Source organism: Mustela erminea, chromosome 10, assembly GCF_009829155.1.
Source record: "Mustela erminea isolate mMusErm1 chromosome 10, mMusErm1.Pri, whole genome shotgun sequence".
NCBI classification, from domain to species: Eukaryota; Metazoa; Chordata; class Mammalia; order Carnivora; family Mustelidae; genus Mustela; species Mustela erminea.
The window spans coordinates 73,495,063-73,515,053 of NC_045623.1; the positions used below are offsets into that span (position 1 = coordinate 73,495,063).

Below are 19,991 nucleotides of genomic sequence, written 5' to 3' on the forward strand. Positions count from 1 at the left end.
TATTTTACCTAAAAGCTGAAATGTACACAAGGTCATATCCACAATTAGACAATCATTGCTTCCCTAACAAATTATGTATCAAAATATGTGTTGTGAAAGTTGTTTTTTGACTAAAAGAATAAAAGACCAAAAAAAAAAAAAGAATTACTTAAGTGTTCTAAGCTTGTTTCTTGATCTATAAAATGGAACTATAAAGAGTACCTATCCCTCAGGGGTTTTGTGAGGGTAAGAAACAATGATGCCTATAAAGCAATGCTTAGCATCGGTCTGGGACAGACACCTGCTCAACACGCAAGACCCATTACTGCCACTGCTATTACGAATAAGGCGGCAAGGGTAGCCGCAGTCCAGCCTGGGCAGCAGGGCCCATGGCAGCGCTGTGCTGGGAGGTGAAGAACGCCCATGGGGACAAAAAGGAGGTTGGCAGAAGACAGAGTGGTGATTTGAGTTAGCCATCGGGGTTCTGCCTGCCCCCCCTTGCCCTCCTCTAAAGACCCTCAAATCCTGAGCCCTTCTAATCCAAAGTTTTTGGTGGGTTTTTTTTTTCTAAAGGTTTTTAACTTGGGGTTTGCGGATGGTCTTTAGGGAGTGCCCAAACCCCTGAGACTATGTGTAAAAAGCATTTTTCCCGAGAATGCCAAAGCTTTTACCAATCTCTCAGACAGGTTTATGACTCCTGCCCCTCACAAGGTGAAAACCACAGACTCAAGCCATCTCTCCAATGTGACCCCACAGCTGCCCCAACACTTGGTCCTCTGTGAAGGATGGGCTGTTGGAGGCCACACAAGGGGAAGCCACAGGAAGACTGAGGCAACACTGCTAAGCTTCCAGGTCTCCAGATATAGCCCCTCCCAGAGCCCATATCAAGCCACATTTGGCACTCATACTTCGGGAGCTGGTTTTCTACCCTCTATTTTTTTGTCATCATGTGCACAAAATTGGATTAATCATAATTCTTTTTATGACACATTTTAATCATTATCATGTACAACATACTTTTATAGCTTTTTACTAATTTAATTGACAATAACCTAATCTAACTATGTTTTCTCCAGCTCCATCCTGTCCCCCTACCTGTGGGAACCATTATCCTAAATCCCATGGTGAGAACCCTTCCGTCCTTTTTACACAGTTTTATGGCGTATGTGTTCATTTAAAATGTTTTTAATTTCTTAGTTGCGTTTAACTCTGAAACATGAGATAGATACAAATTAAAACCACAATGAGATACTCAGACACACCCACTGGAATATACTTTTAAAAACATACAATACCAAGTATTAGCAAGGATGTGGGACAAAGCATTCTTTTGTTTGAATCACCATGATCTTTGTAAGGAATCTTGGCTTTGAGAGAGCTCAAATTCTGGTTTTAGGTTACTCTGGCCATGAAATCCAGCCAGACACAGGTAACCACTTAGGCCAGTTATAGACCATTAGTAAAGTAGTAGGTTTACTTATTCACCATAAGTAAACAAGTAAAGAAAGTGACCTTGGGAGCCATCAGGGGAGCTTCAGACTTTAAATGGCACATTAGGACTTCTAGAAAAGGCTAAATTATAGTGACAGGAAGCAGTGATTTCCTGGGACCAAGGATGGGGGAAGGGGGAAGTTCAAAGGAACATAAGGAAGCTTTTTTTTTTTTTTAAAAGACTTTATTTATTTATTTGACAGAGAGAGAGACACAGCAGAGAGAGGGAACACAGCAGAGGGAGTGGGAGAGGGAGAAGCAGGCTCCCCAAGAAAAAGGGAGCCCAACACAGGACTTGATCCCAGAACTCTGGGATCATGACCTGAGCTGAAGGCACACACAACTGACTGAGCTACCCAGGTGTCCCAGGGAAGTTTTTTAGAAGACAGAATTATTTTCTATATTTTGATAGTGATGGTGATTATATTATTTTCAGATTTTATTTATTTATTTATTTGACAGGCAGAGAGAGAGAGGGGGAAGAAGGCTCCCTGTTGAGCAGAGATCCCCATGAGGGACTCTATCCCAGGACCCTGGGATCATGACCTGAGCCTAAGGCAGAGGTTTTAACCCACTGAGCCACCCAGGTGTCCTGGTGATATTATAATTGTCAAAATTCATTAAACAGTACATTTAAAATTGATTATATTGTATGTAAATAATAACAAATTTTTATAAGTTTTTCTTTTTTTTTTAGGGGCATCATGCTACATTTAATCTTTTGGGACTGAACTTTTTTTAATATTATAAAGATTTATCCATATTGTTATGTGTCACTGGGGTTCATCTGACAATCATATAATCTCCCATTGTGTGAATATTCCAGTTAATTTGTCCACTCTGCTGCTCATGGCCATTTGCATTTCCTTTTGGGATTGCTATGATCATTCTTGTACAGATCTTCTGGTGTCCTTCTCGATTTATCCCCAGTATTGGAGTAACTGGTCTGTAGGGTAAGTAAATGTTCAATCATAGGAGATAATCAACTATTTTCAAAACTAGTTCTTTGCTTTTCCAACCTGAGTCAGTCTGTCCCCAGATGGACTGGGACCCCAGGGGCAGGAGACCCAATCTCTTCTTGAATTAGCACTGCTTAGCATTCTGTCAGCACCAGGCTGGATACCCGGGAGGCCAAGGGCAGAAACCCAGGGACCCGACGCCTCCCAGCCTCAGCCAGTTCTGAGAGTAAACAGCGGGCAGGGGCCACATACCACATATGGAGGCTAATTAGAGTCCTACTCCCTGGAGCTCCATCTTCCTAGTTCCACTTGACTTTGAGTCTGAAAGATCTTTCAGGGCCCTCAGTTACAATGCAAGTCCCAAGAGGAGAAAAGGCTTAACCTTATCCAAAATCCTTCTCAGCTGACACCTCTAATACCAAAACAAGGATCAGCAGGAAAGGCATAAAGAACAAAATGAGTGACAGAAAGAGGAAGAGGAGGGATAAAGAAAGTGGGAGGCACCAAGAACATGAGTATTCTAAAATTATGCTCCCTTTTCTGCCAAAAGACCAGTTTTTCAGAAAAAAATTTTTTAATTAAAAAAAGCAGTATTTTGCAAGTGATCATAAGCAATTTTTAATATCCCTGCCATTGAGGGATTACCTTCCTTATGCTGAGTTACAAAGACAACATAATTAGCATGCAGTCAGCAATGATGTAATATTGCTGACCTTTAACATAACCTTCACATCCGTGAATATAACCTTCACATCCGTGAGGAAGGGCGGCCCTGTGCTGCTGGGGAAGAGCTCTGAGGGATTTGGGGCTGGGCCAAACCACTGGAAGCGAGCTCAGCCACAGATCAGGAATTTAAAAAAAAAAAAGCATAACATAACAAAAAGATATCAAGAGATGCCTGCCTACGAGCTCAGAAAGCAAAAGGAGGAGAGTTCCTGTGAAGGAGGAAGAGGAGTCTCACGGCCCACCGTCCCATATACCACTCCACCTCTAACAGCTCCCTGGCTACCTGTCAGACGGGAGCTCCAGAAACGCTTGCTACATGAATGAACAGGGCAGAAACACACAGCAGAGGATCACAGCCCTGGGGCGGCAGCAGCTTCCCCAGCCACACGGGGCAGCAGAGCTGTGGACCGCAGAAGGAATTGGCAGCTCGGGAGAGCTTTCTTGGTGCATGTAAGCAGATTATCATGATTGGCTTACTATTGAGAGTTGCTAGTTCCTTAAATTAGATCATGGGCCAGCTGAACTATGGAACTACAGAGGTCTGTTTGGGCCCATCGGTTGCTGAAGACTGATCACACACAGAAGTCACTTCCAGTGTGAGAGGTGCTCTGTAACCAGAGGTCTGCCACCAGGCTGAGTTCCTGGGCGCTGGGCCCTAGGAGCCGGTGCTCAGTAACTGGAGCTGGGACAAATGGCACTAAGAGTACTCGCACTGACAGGAGGCCCCAACTACAGCCTCAGCTCAATGGAGCTTCAACAGTTTTATTGACTAAATGCTTCTTCCCAAGTCTACAGCTGAAAGTGTAGGCCTGCTAACTGCCTCCTCCCCTAAGCTCTTAATGGAGCAGGAACTTTTAGCATAGGCTTAGAAATGGGGGGAGGTATAATAAGGGAGTTAGGAACCTGCTCATGCGCCACAACTGGACAGCAGGACAGAAAAACTCCTATTTTCTAATGCTGAAAACTGTCTATAGAAAGACTTGAACAGGATGGAGACAGGACCCAGAGTGCATCTTTGCCACTGGTCTGTTTCTGGTGCCTCCATGGGAGTATACCCTTTACCTTCCTACACCAGGACTTGGGGAACAGGGTGATGCTATGTCAGTCTACACATTTTGCAAAAGTACATGGGCCCAAAATTGGCCAAGAGGTTTGGGATTACCAGCTCCCCAACCTGACAGGATGGGAAGAAAGAAAATGTGTCCATGAAAAGCTTTCGGAAGTGACTCATGTCTTCCACCTGAACCTTGATGCTGTACTGATTGGCCAGGAACTCAACGGTGCCTTGCACTACATATTCGTTCTGTAAGTGCGAGAGCGAGCAGGTAGAATAGACAACATGGCCTCCTGGCTTGGTGGCAAGCAGTCCAGCCCTGAAACCAGAAACAGAAAAGCAGTGACTACTGAGCTTCTCAGAAGCAGGACAACAGGGGGAGCTGGAAGCATGGATAGCGGAGTCTACTGAGGGATGGGCAGCTGTGTTAGCTTCTCAAGTCCCTTCCACAGAGATACCACCGGAAGAGTCTTTCTCAAAGCAGAGAGCAACCCAGCCTTACTCCATAGGCTCTCCTATTGAAGCAATCCCCTGAACTCTGACTCTGGTTATGGTCCAAACTCCTTCTTCTTTTTTTTTCTTTTTTTTCTTTTGAGATTTATTTATTTATTTGTCAGAGAGAGCGAGTGAGCACACAAACAAGGGGAGTGGCAGGCAGAGGGAGAAGTAGGCTTCCCGTCAAGCCAGCAACCTGATGTGGCACTCAATCTCAGGACCCTGGGATCATGCCCTGAGCCAAAGGCAGATGCCCAACTGACTGAGCCACCCAGGTGTCCCTATGGTCCAAACTCTGATGCTAGCTATGCACTGAGCCCTTACCAGCCCTACAGACCCTTGACGTTAGTCACTTTTTCAAGCTTTCAAGCTTGTGCTACTCACTGGGAATGGGACTAGCATGGAGGTAAGGTAACGTAGTGAATTTGTGCAACCCACCCCATGTGTGTCCTACCGCATAGGCTTTTCATGCTCCAAAGGACCCTCCTATCATGTCCGTCTCTTCCAGGTATTCTTCAGTCAGAAGGCCCTTCTGTGGGTGATGGTTGTGGCAAGAACTTCCAATCCCCCAGGTGACCAGCCCCCCAGAGCACTGTGACACAAAGTCCCGAGTTTCTGTAAATCTGTTACTCACGCGAGCAGCTGCAACTGAAGCATAGGCAACATCTGCCGCTCCTTCTTCCTCGACCGCTGAAAGATATTGTTCTCCTCCTCATGAAGGGAGTGGCGGTCTGTGGTACAGGGCACATCCACCAGCACCTGCCCAGCAGTACAGGGTACAGTATTAGAGTATTAGAGTATTAGTACAGTATTAGAGCTCCTTATAGGCTCCCTCCCCTAGGCCCTAGCCCTGAGAGGCTTCCCACAGTGCTCTCTCTGCCCATCCTTCCGTTGCAGAGTAACTGACAAAGCTTCTCATTTTCACCTGGTAGACAGCTGTGAAATAATGAGTAGGAAAACAGTATATTTAGGTCTACTCATGGCTGGTCAAAAAGAAAAGCCAATACCCAAATAACTGTAATTAAATAACTGATATTGATCTAGAAAGACGGCTTCCATTTCCTTTCCAAGATTTTATTTTTAAGTAACCACTACCACCAACATGGGGCTCGAACCTACAACACTGAAATCAAGAACCCTGTGTTCCAGGGTGCCTGGGTGGCTCAGAAAGCTTCTGCCTTCAGCTCAGTTCATAATCCCAGGGTCCTGGGATCAAGCCCCACATCAGGCTCCCTGCTCAGGGGGAAGCCTGCTTCTCCCTCTCCCACTCCCCCCGCTTGTGTTCCCTCTCTATCTCTCTGTCAAATAAATAAATAAATAAATAAAAATGCTGTGTTCTATCAACTGAACCAGCCAGGTGCTCCTAGAAAGAAGTCTTTCATGCTTTAGGCCTCTGTCCTTGCCTCTGTCCTTAGCTATTTGAATGAAACATCCTATTTACAAGTGATAGAATGCCCAGAAGGTAGCTGATAGATTGAATAACAGGATCAGGATTCAAAATTATTTTTTGCTGAAACATATCCAATGTGGAAAAGCTTTAAAGTAATAAATATAAAATCATTCATGCATTCATTATGAGCCTATACTCTGTGCTAGGCTCAAGAGATGAAAACAAAAATTAAGACAAAAGAAAAAGTCCTATATTTACATTTCCAAAAAAATCAGCTATGGAAGACATCTGTGCATTTTAGTAAAGCAGAAACACAGGCAAGAAGCAGGCCTCAGGGTTGCTGGGGGGTTGGTGGGGGAGGGATAGGGTGGCTGGGTTATGGACACTGGGGAAGGTATGTGCTATGGTGAGTGCTGTGAAATGTGTAAGCCTGATGATTCACAGACCCGTACCCCTGGGGCAAATAACACATTATATGTTAATTTAAAAAAAAAAAAAAAGAAGAAGCAGGACTCTTAAGCCTAGCCAAGATTCTATAAGACTTCGTCTTTCAATTTCTTAGAGTGGTTGAACGAGAATGGTGAGAACTGGACAGATAAGATCAACGAGTCAGATGATAACAGAGAGACAATAGCTATATATTTTTTATATTTTTAGAAGTATATGTTTTAATAAGTACCTTTAGAATATGCCAATTAAAAGAAAATGCAAATAACTTTAAAACAGGAAATGACTTTCAACATCATTCATAATAAGAGAATGTAAATTAGATGCTTATCAGTTTGGCAAAACCCAAAACATCTAGTAACATGAGTGATGACAGGATTTGAGAACACGGTACTCTTCCGCATTACCAGTAGAAATGAAGCCGATGTAACCTCCACAGAGAGTTAAGATTTAGTACCCTCTGTCCAATCTTAGATGCATATAAACTTATCTAGCAATGATACTTAAAAAGCATAAAACTGAAAAGGATTGAACCTCAGGGTACATTATTAAATGAAAAAACTACAAATACCAAACAGTGAGAATAATATGCCACCACTCCTTTTTTCGAAAATACACACACATTGGGGCACCTGGATGGCTCAGTCGGTTGGGCATCCAACTTTTGATTTTGGCTCAGGCCATGATCTCAAGGTCGTGAGATTGAGCCCTGCATCAGGTTCTGGGCTGAGTGTGAAATCTGCTTGAGATTCTCTCTCTCCCTCTGCCCCTTGCCCTGCTCACATGCACACATGCATACGCTGTCTAAAAAAAAAAAAAAAAAAAGATCCACACAGATTTGTATTTGTGTATCCACAAAGGATACATCTTAAAGGATACAGAAGAAAATATAAACAATGGTCATCTGTAGGGAGAGGAAGGAGACAGCCCTGAGACAGGAGTAAAAGTGAAGGATACTTCTCACTAAATACCCTTTTGTACCTTCTGAATTTTGCACCATGTGCTATATTAATATTCAAAAATAAATTAGCTTATTCATAATCATTTTAATCAGAGTTTCTGAGCAACCAAGTGAGTTGATAGTCTACTAACTCTTTTCCCAATCAGTCAGGTTCAACCTCTTTCCTGCTAATTATCTCTAATGAAGATATTACCAACAATTGTGCAGATAACTGTGTTCTCCCAATCACCCATGGAGAGCGGGCCAAGTCCAGAAATGGCTCTCCATCCTCAAATATGGAGGACTGGACCCTACCTGCTGAGGGTCTGGAGCTGGAATGGGGAGACCAGATTTGGCCAGATGGATGTCTCAGGTCAGGAATCACTCACCCGATCATAGGTGTCCCCCTCCAGTTCTCCCCACTTCCTGCCATCCCATGAGGTGACTCGAACTCGATTTCTATCCCTGATATTTTGAGGCACATAGCTGTGAAGGACCCTCTGAAGTCTGCCTGTTCGAGAAGTGGACAGATCATTGGCAGCGAGATTGCCTGTGGGAATATAAATTTTAGCACTGTTTTTCCTAATTCTGGAAAAAAATGTCATTGGAACCTTGATAGGGATTGCACTGAATCTTTAGGTGGTTGTGGGTAGTAGGGATAGTTTATACCTGTGAGAATAAAGAAACTCCAAGGCCATGCCCCAAAAAAACATCCTACCAGCAATGGTGCTAATGGAGAGTCAGACCAATTCTTGGGAATAGCCAATCAATGCAGACCCCAGAGGCAGAGGCAAGTGGAGTAGAAATATTTATTATGTATACAGCACAGTACTAGACACTCTTGTGTCTAGCACTGGACTCATTAAACTGTATCAACACTATTTCTCCTCTCCCTCTGCACTTCCAGAAGATAAGATCAAATGTGGTACCTTGCAATCACCCACAGGGCTGACCATGAGGCTGGAAGCCAACCCTAACTGTGCAAGTTGGCTGACGAGAACTAGAAGAGAAGGGGTCAGCACCCCCCAAAAAAGCTAGGGCATAAGGCAAGAGGAGCCTGGTTGACCTCCAGCATGAGTGGAAAAACAACAGCCCCCGTCTGGATATTTCTCAGGTCTCCATGGAAAAAACACCGTCTTTTAAAAAATGGGATGTCAGGGTGCCTGGGTGGCTGAGTGGGTTAAGCCTCTGCCTTCAGCTCAGGCCATGATCTCAGGGTCCTGGGATTGAGCCCCACACCGGGCTCTCTGCTGAGTGGGGAGCCTGCTTCCCCCTCTCTCTCTGCCTGCCTCTCTGCCTACTTGTGATCTCTGTCAAATAAATAAATAAGTCTTTTTCAAAAAATAAATAAATAAAGGTGGGATGTCAGCCAGTAGATAGCTGAAAAGAACACTTCCAGTGCACATGGCCTGAGCCGGGGGCTACAGTATGAGATGAATAAGACTTGGGCCTGTCGCCCAGGAGTTCATTCTTTTTTTTTCTTTTTTTTTTTTTTTAAGATTTTATTTATTTATTTGACAGGCAGAGATCACAAGTGGGCAGAGAGGCAGGCAGAGAGAGAGGAGGAAGCAGGCACCCTGCTGAGCAGAGAGCCCGATGCGGGGCTTGATCCCAGGATCCTGGGATCATGACCTGAGCTGAAGGCAGAGGCCTTAACCCACTGAGCCACCCAGGTGCCCCAGGAGTTCATTCTTGAAGAGGGAGAAGATGCATACCAGGTAAAGTTCTGATGCAAGGCTAACAGTGCTAACAGTTGCAAGGGTGAAACCCACTGCACGGGAGCATAAGGAGACAGGCATCACTTTGCAGAGGTCAGGAGGGAAGACTTCCAAGAGGTGGCACACTTGAGCTAAGGCTTGAAAGCTCAAAGGCTACAGGCAGGCTAGCTGGGATAGGGTGGAGGGTATTCTAGACAGAAAATGCAACATGAACAAAAGATGGAGGCTGATTCAAATCACACCGAGTAGCAGAATGTGGCTGGAGCACATTCTGGGGAAGAATGACCTAAAGCTATAAAGGGAGGCTGAAGCCAGATCTTACTGCTTTTGTTGACAGATGAAGGAAATGAACTTAATCTTAGAGATGAAAGTAAACAGATACAGAGGAATGAAGGTGTCATGTGTAGATTGATCAGGGGCCTGCTTGAATCTGCCTTCAGAGACCTCGCTCAGGTCAACCACCTTTCTTGGCCAACTGACAGAGGAAAAGAGGAGAAAACTACAAACAAAAATACACCACCTTAGCAAGGGAGCACTATACCCTCTTTGACCCTGGGACCATAGAGCCCAGCCTATTCGGGAGGTCCCTGGCTGGGTGAGGTAGGGACCCCTCCCACCCCAAGGCACCAGCCCTCTGACTTACGGCAACAGCCAGTTTGAAGCAGTGCTAGTGTCTTTCCCCCGGGCGCTGCACATAGGTCAAGCACAGTGTCGCCAGGCTGGAGGCCAAGGGCCAGGACAGGCAGCAAGGAAGCAGCATCCATCAGATAGTAGTCCATGACACCCAGGCTGCCAAGCCTAGAAGAGAGGAGACCACCTGAGAGTCTAATACCAAGTCAGGAGACCCAGTGGAAGTCAAGGCCACCAAGTCCATGCCCTTAGGGGCTACTGAGTTCTACTCCGCAAAAATTCATTTCTCAAACCCCCTCCCTCACTCATTCATCCCCACTGCAGCCAGAGGGACCCTGAAAACACAGATCCAGGGGGTGTCTGGCTGGCTCAGGCAGTAGAGCATGCAACTCTTGATCTCAGGGTTGTGGAGTTTTTTGTTGTTTTAAGGATTTTACTTATTTATTAGAGAGAAATAGAGAGTGCATGTGTTAGGGTGTTGGGGGGAGAAGCAAGGTGGGAGGGAGAGGGACAAGTTGACTGGTGCTGAGTGCGGAGCCAGATGTGGGGCCCAATGCCAGGACCCCAAGAAGCCAAGAGCCAGTGGCCCAACCAACTGAGCAACTGAGGTGCTTCTGGGGTTGTCGGTTTGAGCCCCACACTGGGTACAGAGATCACTTAAAAATAAAATCCTAAAAAAAAAAACCCAAAAAAACAAAAACCAACCCACAGATCAATTCACTCCAATCCAGCCAAGCTAGCTAGCCATCTTGCCCTGCCTTAATTAAGCCAGGCACACTCCAGTCTAAGGCTTTTATAGCTGCTCTACTTTCTGCCCTCAAAACTCTTCCCAAACAGCCCTGATTTGATTCCTCATTTTTTTCAATCTCTCCTTAAAGTTCTCTCCACAAAAGTTATCTCATCAGAGAGGCACTGGCATTCCCTGACTACTCTATCTAAAAATAGCACCCCTTATTCCCATCACCTCTCTATGTGACAGTACTTTTCTCTGAAGCACTTGTTGTTCACTTTACCTATACAGATGTGTGTGTGTGTATGTGTGTGTGTGTGTGTAAGTGTGTGCACTCTCCTCCCTCTCCCTCTTTAGAATGAAGGCAGAGACTTTGTTCACTATAATAACCCCAGCACATGAAACGCCACCTGGCATATAGGAGGAACTCAGTCTTATTGAATCACATATTAAGACACAAAATGCGGGGCGCCTGGGTGGCTCAGAGGGTTGGGCCGCTGCCTTTGGCTCGGGTCATGATCCCAGGGTCCTGGGATCGAGCCCCGCGTTGGGCTCTCTGCTCAGCGGGGAGCCTGCTTCCTCCTCTCTCTCTCTGCCTGCCTCTCTGCCTACTTGTGATCTCTCTCTGCCAAATAAATAAATAAAATCTTAAAAAAAAAAAAAAAAGACACAAAATGCTTCGTGGGTTTAGAGAAGAAGGCTATCAGCTGTGCCTCTCACAGTTACCTGAGTCAGGCCTGATGAAGAAATAAGCCCTCATTAGGTAAGAAAGGGGAAGGGAGGAAGGGAGGAAGAAACAAGAGCATCCCAAGAGCAGAAAGAAGAACAAGCAAAGGCATGGAAGGAGGCAAACTCATAGCTCCTTTCAAACATGATGAGAAATCTGGTGTAGTAGAAATACAAGGTGAAAGAAATTGAAGTTGAAAAACAGAGGCCAGGTTATAAAAAAAGCCTTAAACCCTATTTTAAGGAGTCTGGACTGTAACAGGCAGGCAATTACCGAAGTCTGTAAAGAAATGGACATGATCATTTGAATAGAGTTTCAGAAAGCTAGGCAGGCTAGAAAGAACAAATTAGAAATAGACACCAGTGAGAAGGCTGTGATAAGAGTTCAAGGCATGAAGACAGGCAGGAACCATATGAGTAGAGACAGAGGGACAACAGATAGCAACCTAATGGTCACAGGGCTCCTCACTCCCAGGCAGGTTGTCATAAGCCACTCTCTTGCCTGAGACACAGCTCAGCCACTGGAGACATATTCAAGGAGACAGAAACCTGCCCTGACAGGAAGGCTCTGGAAGAAAAATGCGACAAGACAAGAGATACAGCAACACTGAGGGTCCACTATAAGAGCTACGTCCCCAGGCTTGAGGTTGTGACACCTTCACAAGTAAGCTCAGACTATGATGGGATATTTTCAAAGTCAAATCACACTTGGATTGTCCCTGAAACTGTGTGCCTCATGCCTCATAGAAGAGAATGATAAGAAATCTGAGAAAAGCACAAAATTCCTGTCACACTAGCACAGGTCTAAGAAATCTATTCTTATCAGTTCTTTCCTTTTGGAAGCATCACTCAACCTTTTTTTGGTTCACAGACAATTTTTGAAATCTGCTGAAAGCTAAAGTCCCTCTTTCCCAAAAAAAGGGGGGACACAACACTTTTTCAGGAAATTCCTGGACTCCCTAAATACATCTTTGACCTCCTAAGAGATTAGGGCTCCCTTGATTTTTACGGAGCCTATCAAGACAAGAAGGAAACCCAAACCTCTCTGGGTAGAAGCCAAGTACCTCAGGCAACTTGGTAAACCACAGGTGCTGTGTCCATGGTTCTGCCTAAAACCGATGCCTCCAAACTGATCTCCAATCCTGCCCCAATCTATCTCCCTCCCACTTCAATTTACTAACATGATCTTCCTGAAGCATAACTTTGATGAGAATATCAGCAACAAGAGGTACTGTTTGTGAGTGCTATACTGTAGGTGCTGTACTAGTGTCTCAGATCCATCACTTAACTTAGTCCTCACCAGGAACCTGTGAGGCAGAAGAACACAGATTCCAGAGCCAGACCATCTGAATCTCAAATCCAGCCCAGCTGCTCAACAACTGTGTGCCTTCAGCAAATTATTCAACTTCTCTGTGCAGCAATGTCCTCATCTGTAATAAGAGTGCCTACCAGGGGCGCCTGGGTGGCTCAGTGGGTTAAAGCCTCTGCCTTCGGCTCAGATCATAATCCCAGGGTCCTGGGATTGAGCCCCACCTCTGCTCGGTGGGGAGCCTGCTTCCTCCTCTCTCTCTGCCTGCCTCTCTGCCTACTCGTGATCTCTGTCAAATAAATGAAATCTTTAAAAAAAGGGGGGCACCTGGGTGGCTTAGTGGGTTAAAGCCTCTGCCTTCGGCTCAGGTAATGATCTCAGGGTCCTGGGATCAAGCCCCACATCAGGCTCTCTCTCGGTGGGGAGCCTGCTTCCTCCTCTCTCTCTCTGCCTGCCTCTCTGCCTACTTGTGATCTCTCTCTGTCGGATCAATAAATAAAATCTTTAAAAAAAAAAAAAAAAGGGGGTGCCTACCAGATATTATTGTGAGGTTTAAAGGAATTAATAGAAGTTAAGTGCTTAGAACAGTAGCTGAATATGAGCTAGAGTATCGGTGCCATTATTTTCCAGATGAGTTTCCAGTAAGGAAACCGAGTCAGTTATCCAAAGCTACATGTCTAATAAGTGATGAAGGCAAATTCCAAATCTAGGTTTTCCTGACTCCAAAGCCTATGCTTATAACCACTCTACATTATTTCCTTTCCCCTACTCAGAAACCCTTTCCAGTGGTTCTCTAGAACAGATCTTGGCAATTTACCACAACATGGACTATAGGGTACATGGTCTGAAGCCATCCAGCCCTGGAAAGTCCAGCCATTTAGAAGCAACCCTGGGCCATCAAAATCCCCTTCTTCCAGGCATGTGCACCCCAAAGTTTATAGCGGCAATGTCCACAACAGCCAAACTATGGAAAGAGCCTAGATGTCCATCAACAGATGAATGGATACAGAAGATATGGTATATATATACAATGGAATATTATGCAGTCATCAAAAGATTGAAATCTTGTCATTTTCAGTGATATGAATGTAACTAGAGGGTACTACGCTAAGCGAAATAAATCAATCAGAGAAAGAAAATCATCACATGATCTCACTGATTTGTGAAATTTAAGAAAAGAAGCAGAGGATCATGGGGGAAGAGAGGAAAAAATGAAATGGGAAGAAACCAGAGAGGGAGACAGACCACAACAGACACTTAATTGCAGGAAACAAACTGAAGGTTGCTGGAGTGGAGGAGGGTAGGAGGGATGGGGTGGCTGGGTGATGGACACTGGGGAGGGGATGTGCTATGGTGAGCACTGTGAGTCGTGTAAGACTGATGAATTACAGACCTGTACCCCTGAGATAAATAATTCATTATATGTTAATAATAATAAAAAAAATTCCCCTTCTCCCAACCTGTAGCTTCCTAGCATTCAAGATTCCCACACATGCCCCCCCACCACATACTCTTCTATCCTTACCTCCTAGTTTTCCTAAGCATGCAGCCTTCCCTCCAGCCAGTAACTAGAACCATTGCAAAACCTTCCCAATTTACATCCCTATTTCATATGTCATTCACGGACTTGCCTCTCGCCAATCAATTTTCCACACAGCAGCCAGAATTTTAAAAATCCAAATCTGAGCATGTCATTCCCCACCTTAAAACTTTTCATGGCTCCTCCTTTCTTTTAGAGAAAAAGTACGAAATCCCAAATGGCCTAGAAGACCTACAAAGCCTGGCTTTGCCAGCTTCTATAGCCTCCCATCCCCATCCCCATGCCACCAGCTTTAATTCCTACTCATTCTCAGGTCTTAGCTTAAATTTCATTTCCTCAGAAAAGACTGGGTTAGAGCTCCTAATTATAAAACTTCATAGCATCTTGTACTTTTTCTTTGGAGCACTTATCACAATTATAAATAATTTCTTAATTGTTGTCTTCCTCACTAGGAAGACAAACTGCTCCATGAGAACTTCAGCTGAGCACGGGATAAAAAGACCAGAAGTCCCCTCACCAGCAACCCCTCTGGAACTAACTTTTGTGTCCCTAGGTAAGTCTCACTCATTGTCTTGTATCAGGAGGTTACTTGTCCTCAACTGGATGGGTGGCTATGAGGGCAAAATGAGAAGGCAGTTGTAAAAAAATACACATTTTAACTGCAGAGGGTACAGTAAGTGTGCAAGTTAGAGATGGCTGTCTTCCATAGGGTGCAGCAGAGCAGGTTCTGGGGTCAAACTGCTTGGATCTAAGCATGAGCCGTACCAACCTGCTATCTCAGGGACCTAAAGCAAGCAAGTGCCTTAACTTCTCTGCACCTGTCTCCTCAAATGGAAAAGAGAAATAATATTACCTACCTCAGAGGGCTGCTGGCAGAACAAAAGGAGATAATGCACATACAACACTTAAAAGAAACACCTAGCATATATAAGCACTCAATAAATATCAGCAATATTATGATCCTTATGAAACAGGACAAGAGCCGGGTCTCTTTCTGTCGACTTCGAGCACACTCAGGACAGCCCCAGATCCTACCTGGCGGGAGGGAACCGACTGACATCCCCTCTGGCAAAAGTGAAGCATCGAAGGTTCGGGCTGTAGGCCCCAGAGGCTGGAGTTGGAGTTTGGTCACCATGAGGCTCCAGTTCCCCGTGGGAGATGGCTTCCTTCACAAAGTCCCTGGCCCTCAGTTGCTCCAGCTCATCACTCACATGATCCCAGGCGGCAAAGTTATTGACCAGTGCACCATACTTCTGCTCTGAAAGGAGACTGACCCGGATGGATGGCCAGAGATCACCAAATTGCACGCTGTAGGTCATGTCAAAATTCTGCAGAGCCAGTTGAGTGGCAGGAAATTTGGGCTCTGTGGCAGCCTGAAAGAAAAAGAACAGGCTTATTGATCTTCCAGACGTGCCTCTCCCCTACCACCTGACCTCACCAATAGCTCAGAGCCCTGCAGCAAACACGGATCCAGCCACTGCCCACTCCTGTGTCTGCATCCTGCCTCTGCCGTCCAGAAAATAAGTATGAAAGAGAAAAGTATTAGGGAGCAGGCCTTTCTATCTCAGGCTCTGAGAAAGCAAGCTGCAGCTCTCACAACGGCATATGCAGGTGGGTCACCAAGAAAGGGGGAATCCTTGAGGCCTGGGAGTAAGAACTTAAAAAGAGAATGGGAGCTCAGGATAGGACTCTTGAGAAGAGCCTACAGAAGGCTGGAAGAAACTATGAAGGCCCTGGGGGAAGCCTCAACCTTAAAAACAAAAGATGCTTTTTTTTTTTTTTTAATATTTTATTCATTTATTCGACAGAGAGATCACAAGTAGGCAGAGAGGCAGGCAGAGAGAGAGGAAGAGAAGCAGGCCCCCTGCTGAGCAGAGAGCCCGATGCGGGGCTTGATCCCAAGACCCTGGGATCATGACCTGAGCTGAAGGCAGAGGCTTTAACCCACTGAGCCACCCAGGCGCCCCAAGATGCTTTCTTTTTGAACAGCCATTTCCATCCTCTAAAGCACTTTCTTGTCTTCTAGCTTATGTGAGCTCCAAAAAAGGCAAACAGCTCAGTGGGATACGAAAGATATCAACCTTCACATTTGATGGAGAGAGAAAGGTAACTTACCTACGGTCATGCGGTGACTGACACCATAATGCTGAGAATCACAGAGTTGAGGGTCATTTGGGGAGAGTTCCTAGAGCCTAGGAAGGTGGGACAAGGAGGCCTCCTAGAAACCTTGTGGTGCAAACCAAAATGGGGACTTCTGTGGGGGGAGCAGAAAGAGATGGGATTTGGGCTTGCAGAGCATAAACAGATTAAAAGGAAAATGACGACATCATCTGAGGGGTCCTCAGTTCTGTCCACGTTGCCACAGCCGGGACCCTCACTTGGGCTATTATTACTAGTCCTCTTGGGCTAGTCCTATTACTGTCTGTTCATTTCGCTCTGGCCCGTATTTTGGTTTGGGCAGAAGTCTTCCTCTGGCCCTCATTTCTTGTTACGGCGGGGACTCTTGTTCCGACCATGACTTTTGGCAGGGCGAGGACTCTTGCTCCGGCTCCTGCTCTGGTGGGGACTTTTGCTGCGGCCCCGCCTTTTGCCGTGGCGAGGACTCTTATTTCCACTCTGACTTTTGTCATGGAGGGCACTCTTGCCGATGCCCTGGCCTTTGCTCCGTTGAGAACTCTCACTCTGGCCTTGATTTCCACTACATTGAAGACCCTCGCTCTTATCCTGACTTGGGCTTTGGTGGGGACTACTGCTCGGGCTCCAACTTCTCTTGCTACTGGGACTCCCATTCCGGCTCTGACTTCTTTGAGGACGGAGACTCTTGCTTTGACTTCTACTTCTTCTGGGGTGGTGGGTATTCTCAGCCTGGCTCCGATTTCTGCCTTGGTGGGTATTTTTGCTCTGGTTGTCACTACTCTGGCACTCACTGATAACAACAGCTGAACTACAGCTGAGATCAGTGCTACAGCTGGAATTCTTCGTCGAAGGCAAAGGACAGCTATAGGGAACCTTGGGGGGCTCTTTGCAGCAGCCTCGAGGAGCCACAGAGTAGACATGGAGGCCACAGGGCATAGTATCACAGGCCATAGGATGGCCCCGGGCTTGGGGGGCAATGGGTAAACTTTGAGGATCAAAGGGTGTTCGCAATGGGATAAAAGAATAGATGTGGGTGGAACAGGGAGGTGGCACAGGCTGGCGATGAGGTTGGGGTGGGCCCCTGGGAGCACTAAAGATGCCACAGGGGGGCACCATGGTCAGTTTATGACACTGAGAGGGACCAAGGAGTGGGCAAGGATCAGAGGTCGGGGGAACCACAGAATATATATGGGTACTACATGGGGGTCCTACAGGAAGTCCGCAGGAGGTGCTCGGAACGCAACTACTGGGTGGAACAGGACAAAAAGGAAGGCGAAGGGGAAGACAAGTGGGGAGAACAGGTTTAAGAGTTCTAGGGATCACAGTAGGTAAGGGAGTTCCTTGGGGAAGTTCTTTAGGGCAGGGATTTGAGCAAGTGGTAAAGGATGTCACTGTACAAGAAGGACCAGAAGGGTGGGAGGGAGGTGGAGGAGAGGCACAGGCCTTAGGGGGTCTGGGGAGGTCAAGAGTAGTGTGCTGGAGAGGGATGATCAGGGAGCGACATCTGTGGAGAGCACGTGGTTGTTTTAACTCTGTGGATTTGGGGGACTTCACTTGTGGGCCAGCTGGGGTAGGAAGAGGGGGTTCGTTATAGCTTCTGCGGGGGGGTGACTGGGGTGGAGATATAAACTGGTTGCTCAGGGGTGAAGGGAAGGAGAAGACAGAATAAGGACAATAAGAGGTTAGGGAAAGAGGTGGTTCCTTGGGGCAGGGAGGACAAGAAATCGCAGTGCCTGGCTCTACAAAGAGGCAAGAGTTCCCACCAGTCTCCCAGGTGAAAATGGACTCAAAGCAAGGCTTCACGGGAGCCTGGGACTGAGGTGAGCAAGGAGAACAAGAACTCCGAGCAGGCAGGCGGAGGGCACAACATGGGCTCCCAGGGGCAGGTATGTGGGTCTCTTGAGAAATATGGGAATAGTGAAAAGAGCCCTCCTGAGGTGAGCTGGGAGAGCCAGATTTGCCTGCCTGAGAAGAAAGTGGGGAGCCACAGCAATTTTTCCCAAGGGGCAGGTCAAGCTGTGGTTTAGGTTCACAAGGGTCTGGAGGCTTAAGTAGGCTATGGCAAAAGCTGTCAGTGAGTGCGGTAGATGTTGGGGAAGGTGGAGGGTCATTGTAACTTCTGCCTGAAGACCAGGGACAGAGCAGAGGGGAGATCACGGGCCCAGTTTCCAAAACCCTGTGAGAAAGGGGTGGGGAAACTACAGATCTAATTTCCACCGCCCGGTGAGCAAGAGGAGGTGAAATAACGAGGGCAGTTCCCAGGGGCCTATGAGTAAGAGTAGGTGAAGTGATGGGACAAGTTCCCTGGGACCCAGGAGTAAGGGAAGATGAAATCACGTGGCCAGTTTCCAAAGGCCCATGAGGGAGCATAGGAGAAGTCACAGGACTGGTTCTCAAGGGCCGATGAGCGAGAGAAGGGGAAGTCCCCGGGCTAGTTACCAGGGCTGAAGGGTATCCACCACAATAGCAGAGGTAAGTCTGCTCGTCAACGCAAGGGCTTCGGGGACAGGGACGCGGTATTCTCGGGGGACTGATCCAGCTGCAATAAGGGCTCCGTGGACGAATAGGGGGTGACCCCAGAAGGCTGAACCGATCAAAACAAGGGCTCGAAGGGGGCGAGCACGAGAGGATAGGCTCGCGGCAGAAAGGCCTTCCAAGGAGTGGAGAACAGGGTTCAAAAGAACATCTCCCGGGGCGCAGGGGAGGCTGTGGAGGTGGGGAGGGAGGAGGTGGGGGTAGGGAGGGGGGCGTGGCGATTAGGGAAGAAATTCCAGGCCTACAGGTGAGGCCACAGAATGGGTCTCTGGAGAAGTTGGGAGACTCCAGGGGGAGAGAGGAGTCGTTACACACTTTGCCTGGGTTTGGGGAAAGGCCAGGAGCGTGGTCAGGGTGATCACTGTAACCTTTCCTGGGCGCGAGAGGCAGCTCGAGGGTGAGGATGGGGCTGAATCCTTTCCCGGAGGGCGGCGAAGACCCAGCAAGGTAGGGGCTGTCGCTAAAACATTTTTCGAGAGGTGAGGGCGGCCGGGCTGAAAGTTCTAAGAGGAAAGGCGGAGAAGAGGTCATGGAGGGAGGGAGATAGAGGGAAAAGGGGTAGGAAAGAAGGGGAGGGAGGGAGGGGAGAGGGAGGAGGGGAAGTGGAAGGGGCAGTGGGGGCCAAGGGGAAGGTAACCAAGAGCCGGGGAACAAGGGGCGGTGACATAACTGAAAGAATGTGGGCGGCGGTGATGACGTAACTTAGAGGGGCGGAGTCGGGAGGGCTCAGACATTACGCGAGCGACCACCCAAGCCTTGTGACGAAACAAAAGGGCGGATAGAAGAGAAAACGTAACAGACGTGAAAGGGAGGAGCCTAGTGACGCCTCCTGAGGGGCGGGGAAAAGAGGCCAAAGGCGTTCCAACGGCGTCGGAGTTGCGAACCAGTCCGAGGGGTGGAAGTGCGGGGGTGAACAAGTTTCCCGGCAAATGGCTGCTGTCGCTGTTCCCTCCTGGGCCAACGGCCGGACCTTACCCATTTCTTCTTATGTCGATGTCTCCGCGGGATGGTCGCGAGGTGTGCACGCTTCAGCACGTCCCGAGCGCTTCTCACAACCAGCGCGGCCATATCAGCGTGCGCCGCGGAGTAATTCCCGACCGGAACCGCGACGGCGGACTGGCGGGTTCCGGAGAGATGGTGGCGCCAATCGGGGCGAAAAGAGGAGGGAACTACGGCGGTCTCTCTT

General features: G+C 47.2%; 3 protein-coding genes across 4 annotated transcripts in view; 1 reads left to right on the forward strand and 2 right to left on the reverse strand.

Moving 5' to 3' along the window:
• Positions 1–2,125: 2,125 nt before the first annotated feature.
• NSUN4 (NOP2/Sun RNA methyltransferase 4) lies at positions 2,126–19,946 on the reverse strand. 2 transcript variants are annotated; one of them, XM_032303377.1, is made up of 6 exons: positions 19,781–19,946; positions 15,170–15,507; positions 9,843–9,997; positions 7,871–8,031; positions 5,339–5,463; positions 2,126–4,528 (listed from the first exon to the last, which is right to left on the reverse strand). In XM_032303377.1, the coding sequence occupies exons 1-6, from the start codon at positions 19,871–19,873 to the stop codon at positions 4,252–4,254; spliced, it is 1,149 nt and encodes a 382-aa protein (XP_032159268.1). In that variant the 5' UTR covers positions 19,874–19,946; the 3' UTR covers positions 2,126–4,251. The 2 variants fall into 2 exon arrangements, with proteins under 2 accessions (XP_032159268.1, XP_032159269.1); XM_032303378.1 differs by lacking the exon at positions 19,781–19,946 and adding an exon at positions 16,250–16,576.
• LOC116567969 (sperm head and tail associated protein-like) lies at positions 16,600–19,401 on the reverse strand. The gene has a single exon (XM_032303370.1). It carries the CDS (start codon positions 19,334–19,336, stop codon positions 16,613–16,615), a length of 2,724 nt encoding a protein of 907 aa, XP_032159261.1. The 5' UTR covers positions 19,337–19,401; the 3' UTR covers positions 16,600–16,612.
• The window catches only part of LRRC41 (leucine rich repeat containing 41), a 38,959-nt gene continuing 37,659 nt past the window's right edge, over positions 18,692–19,991 (forward strand). Inside the window, exon 1 of the mRNA XM_032303371.1 lies at positions 18,692–18,742. The gene's annotated coding sequence lies outside the window, so the exon portion shown is untranslated. The remainder of the gene's footprint in view (positions 18,743–19,991) is intronic.

Coding starts and splice junctions, on each gene's coding strand:
- LOC116567969 (XM_032303370.1), bottom strand. CDS start 19,336: ATGACCTCTTCTCCGCCTTTCCTCTTAGAACTTTCAGCCCGGCCGCCC.
- NSUN4 (XM_032303377.1), bottom strand. CDS start 19,873: ATGGCCGCGCTGGTTGTGAGAAGCGCTCGGGACGTGCTGAAGCGTGCA. Junction 15,508..19,780: donor ATCGACATAAGAAGAAATGG/GTAAGGTCCGGC, acceptor TTTTTCTTTCAG/GCTGCCACAGAGCCCAAATT. Junction 9,998..15,169: donor AGTCGGTTCCCTCCCGCCAG/GTAGGATCTGGG, acceptor CCTCTCTTCTAG/GCTTGGCAGCCTGGGTGTCA.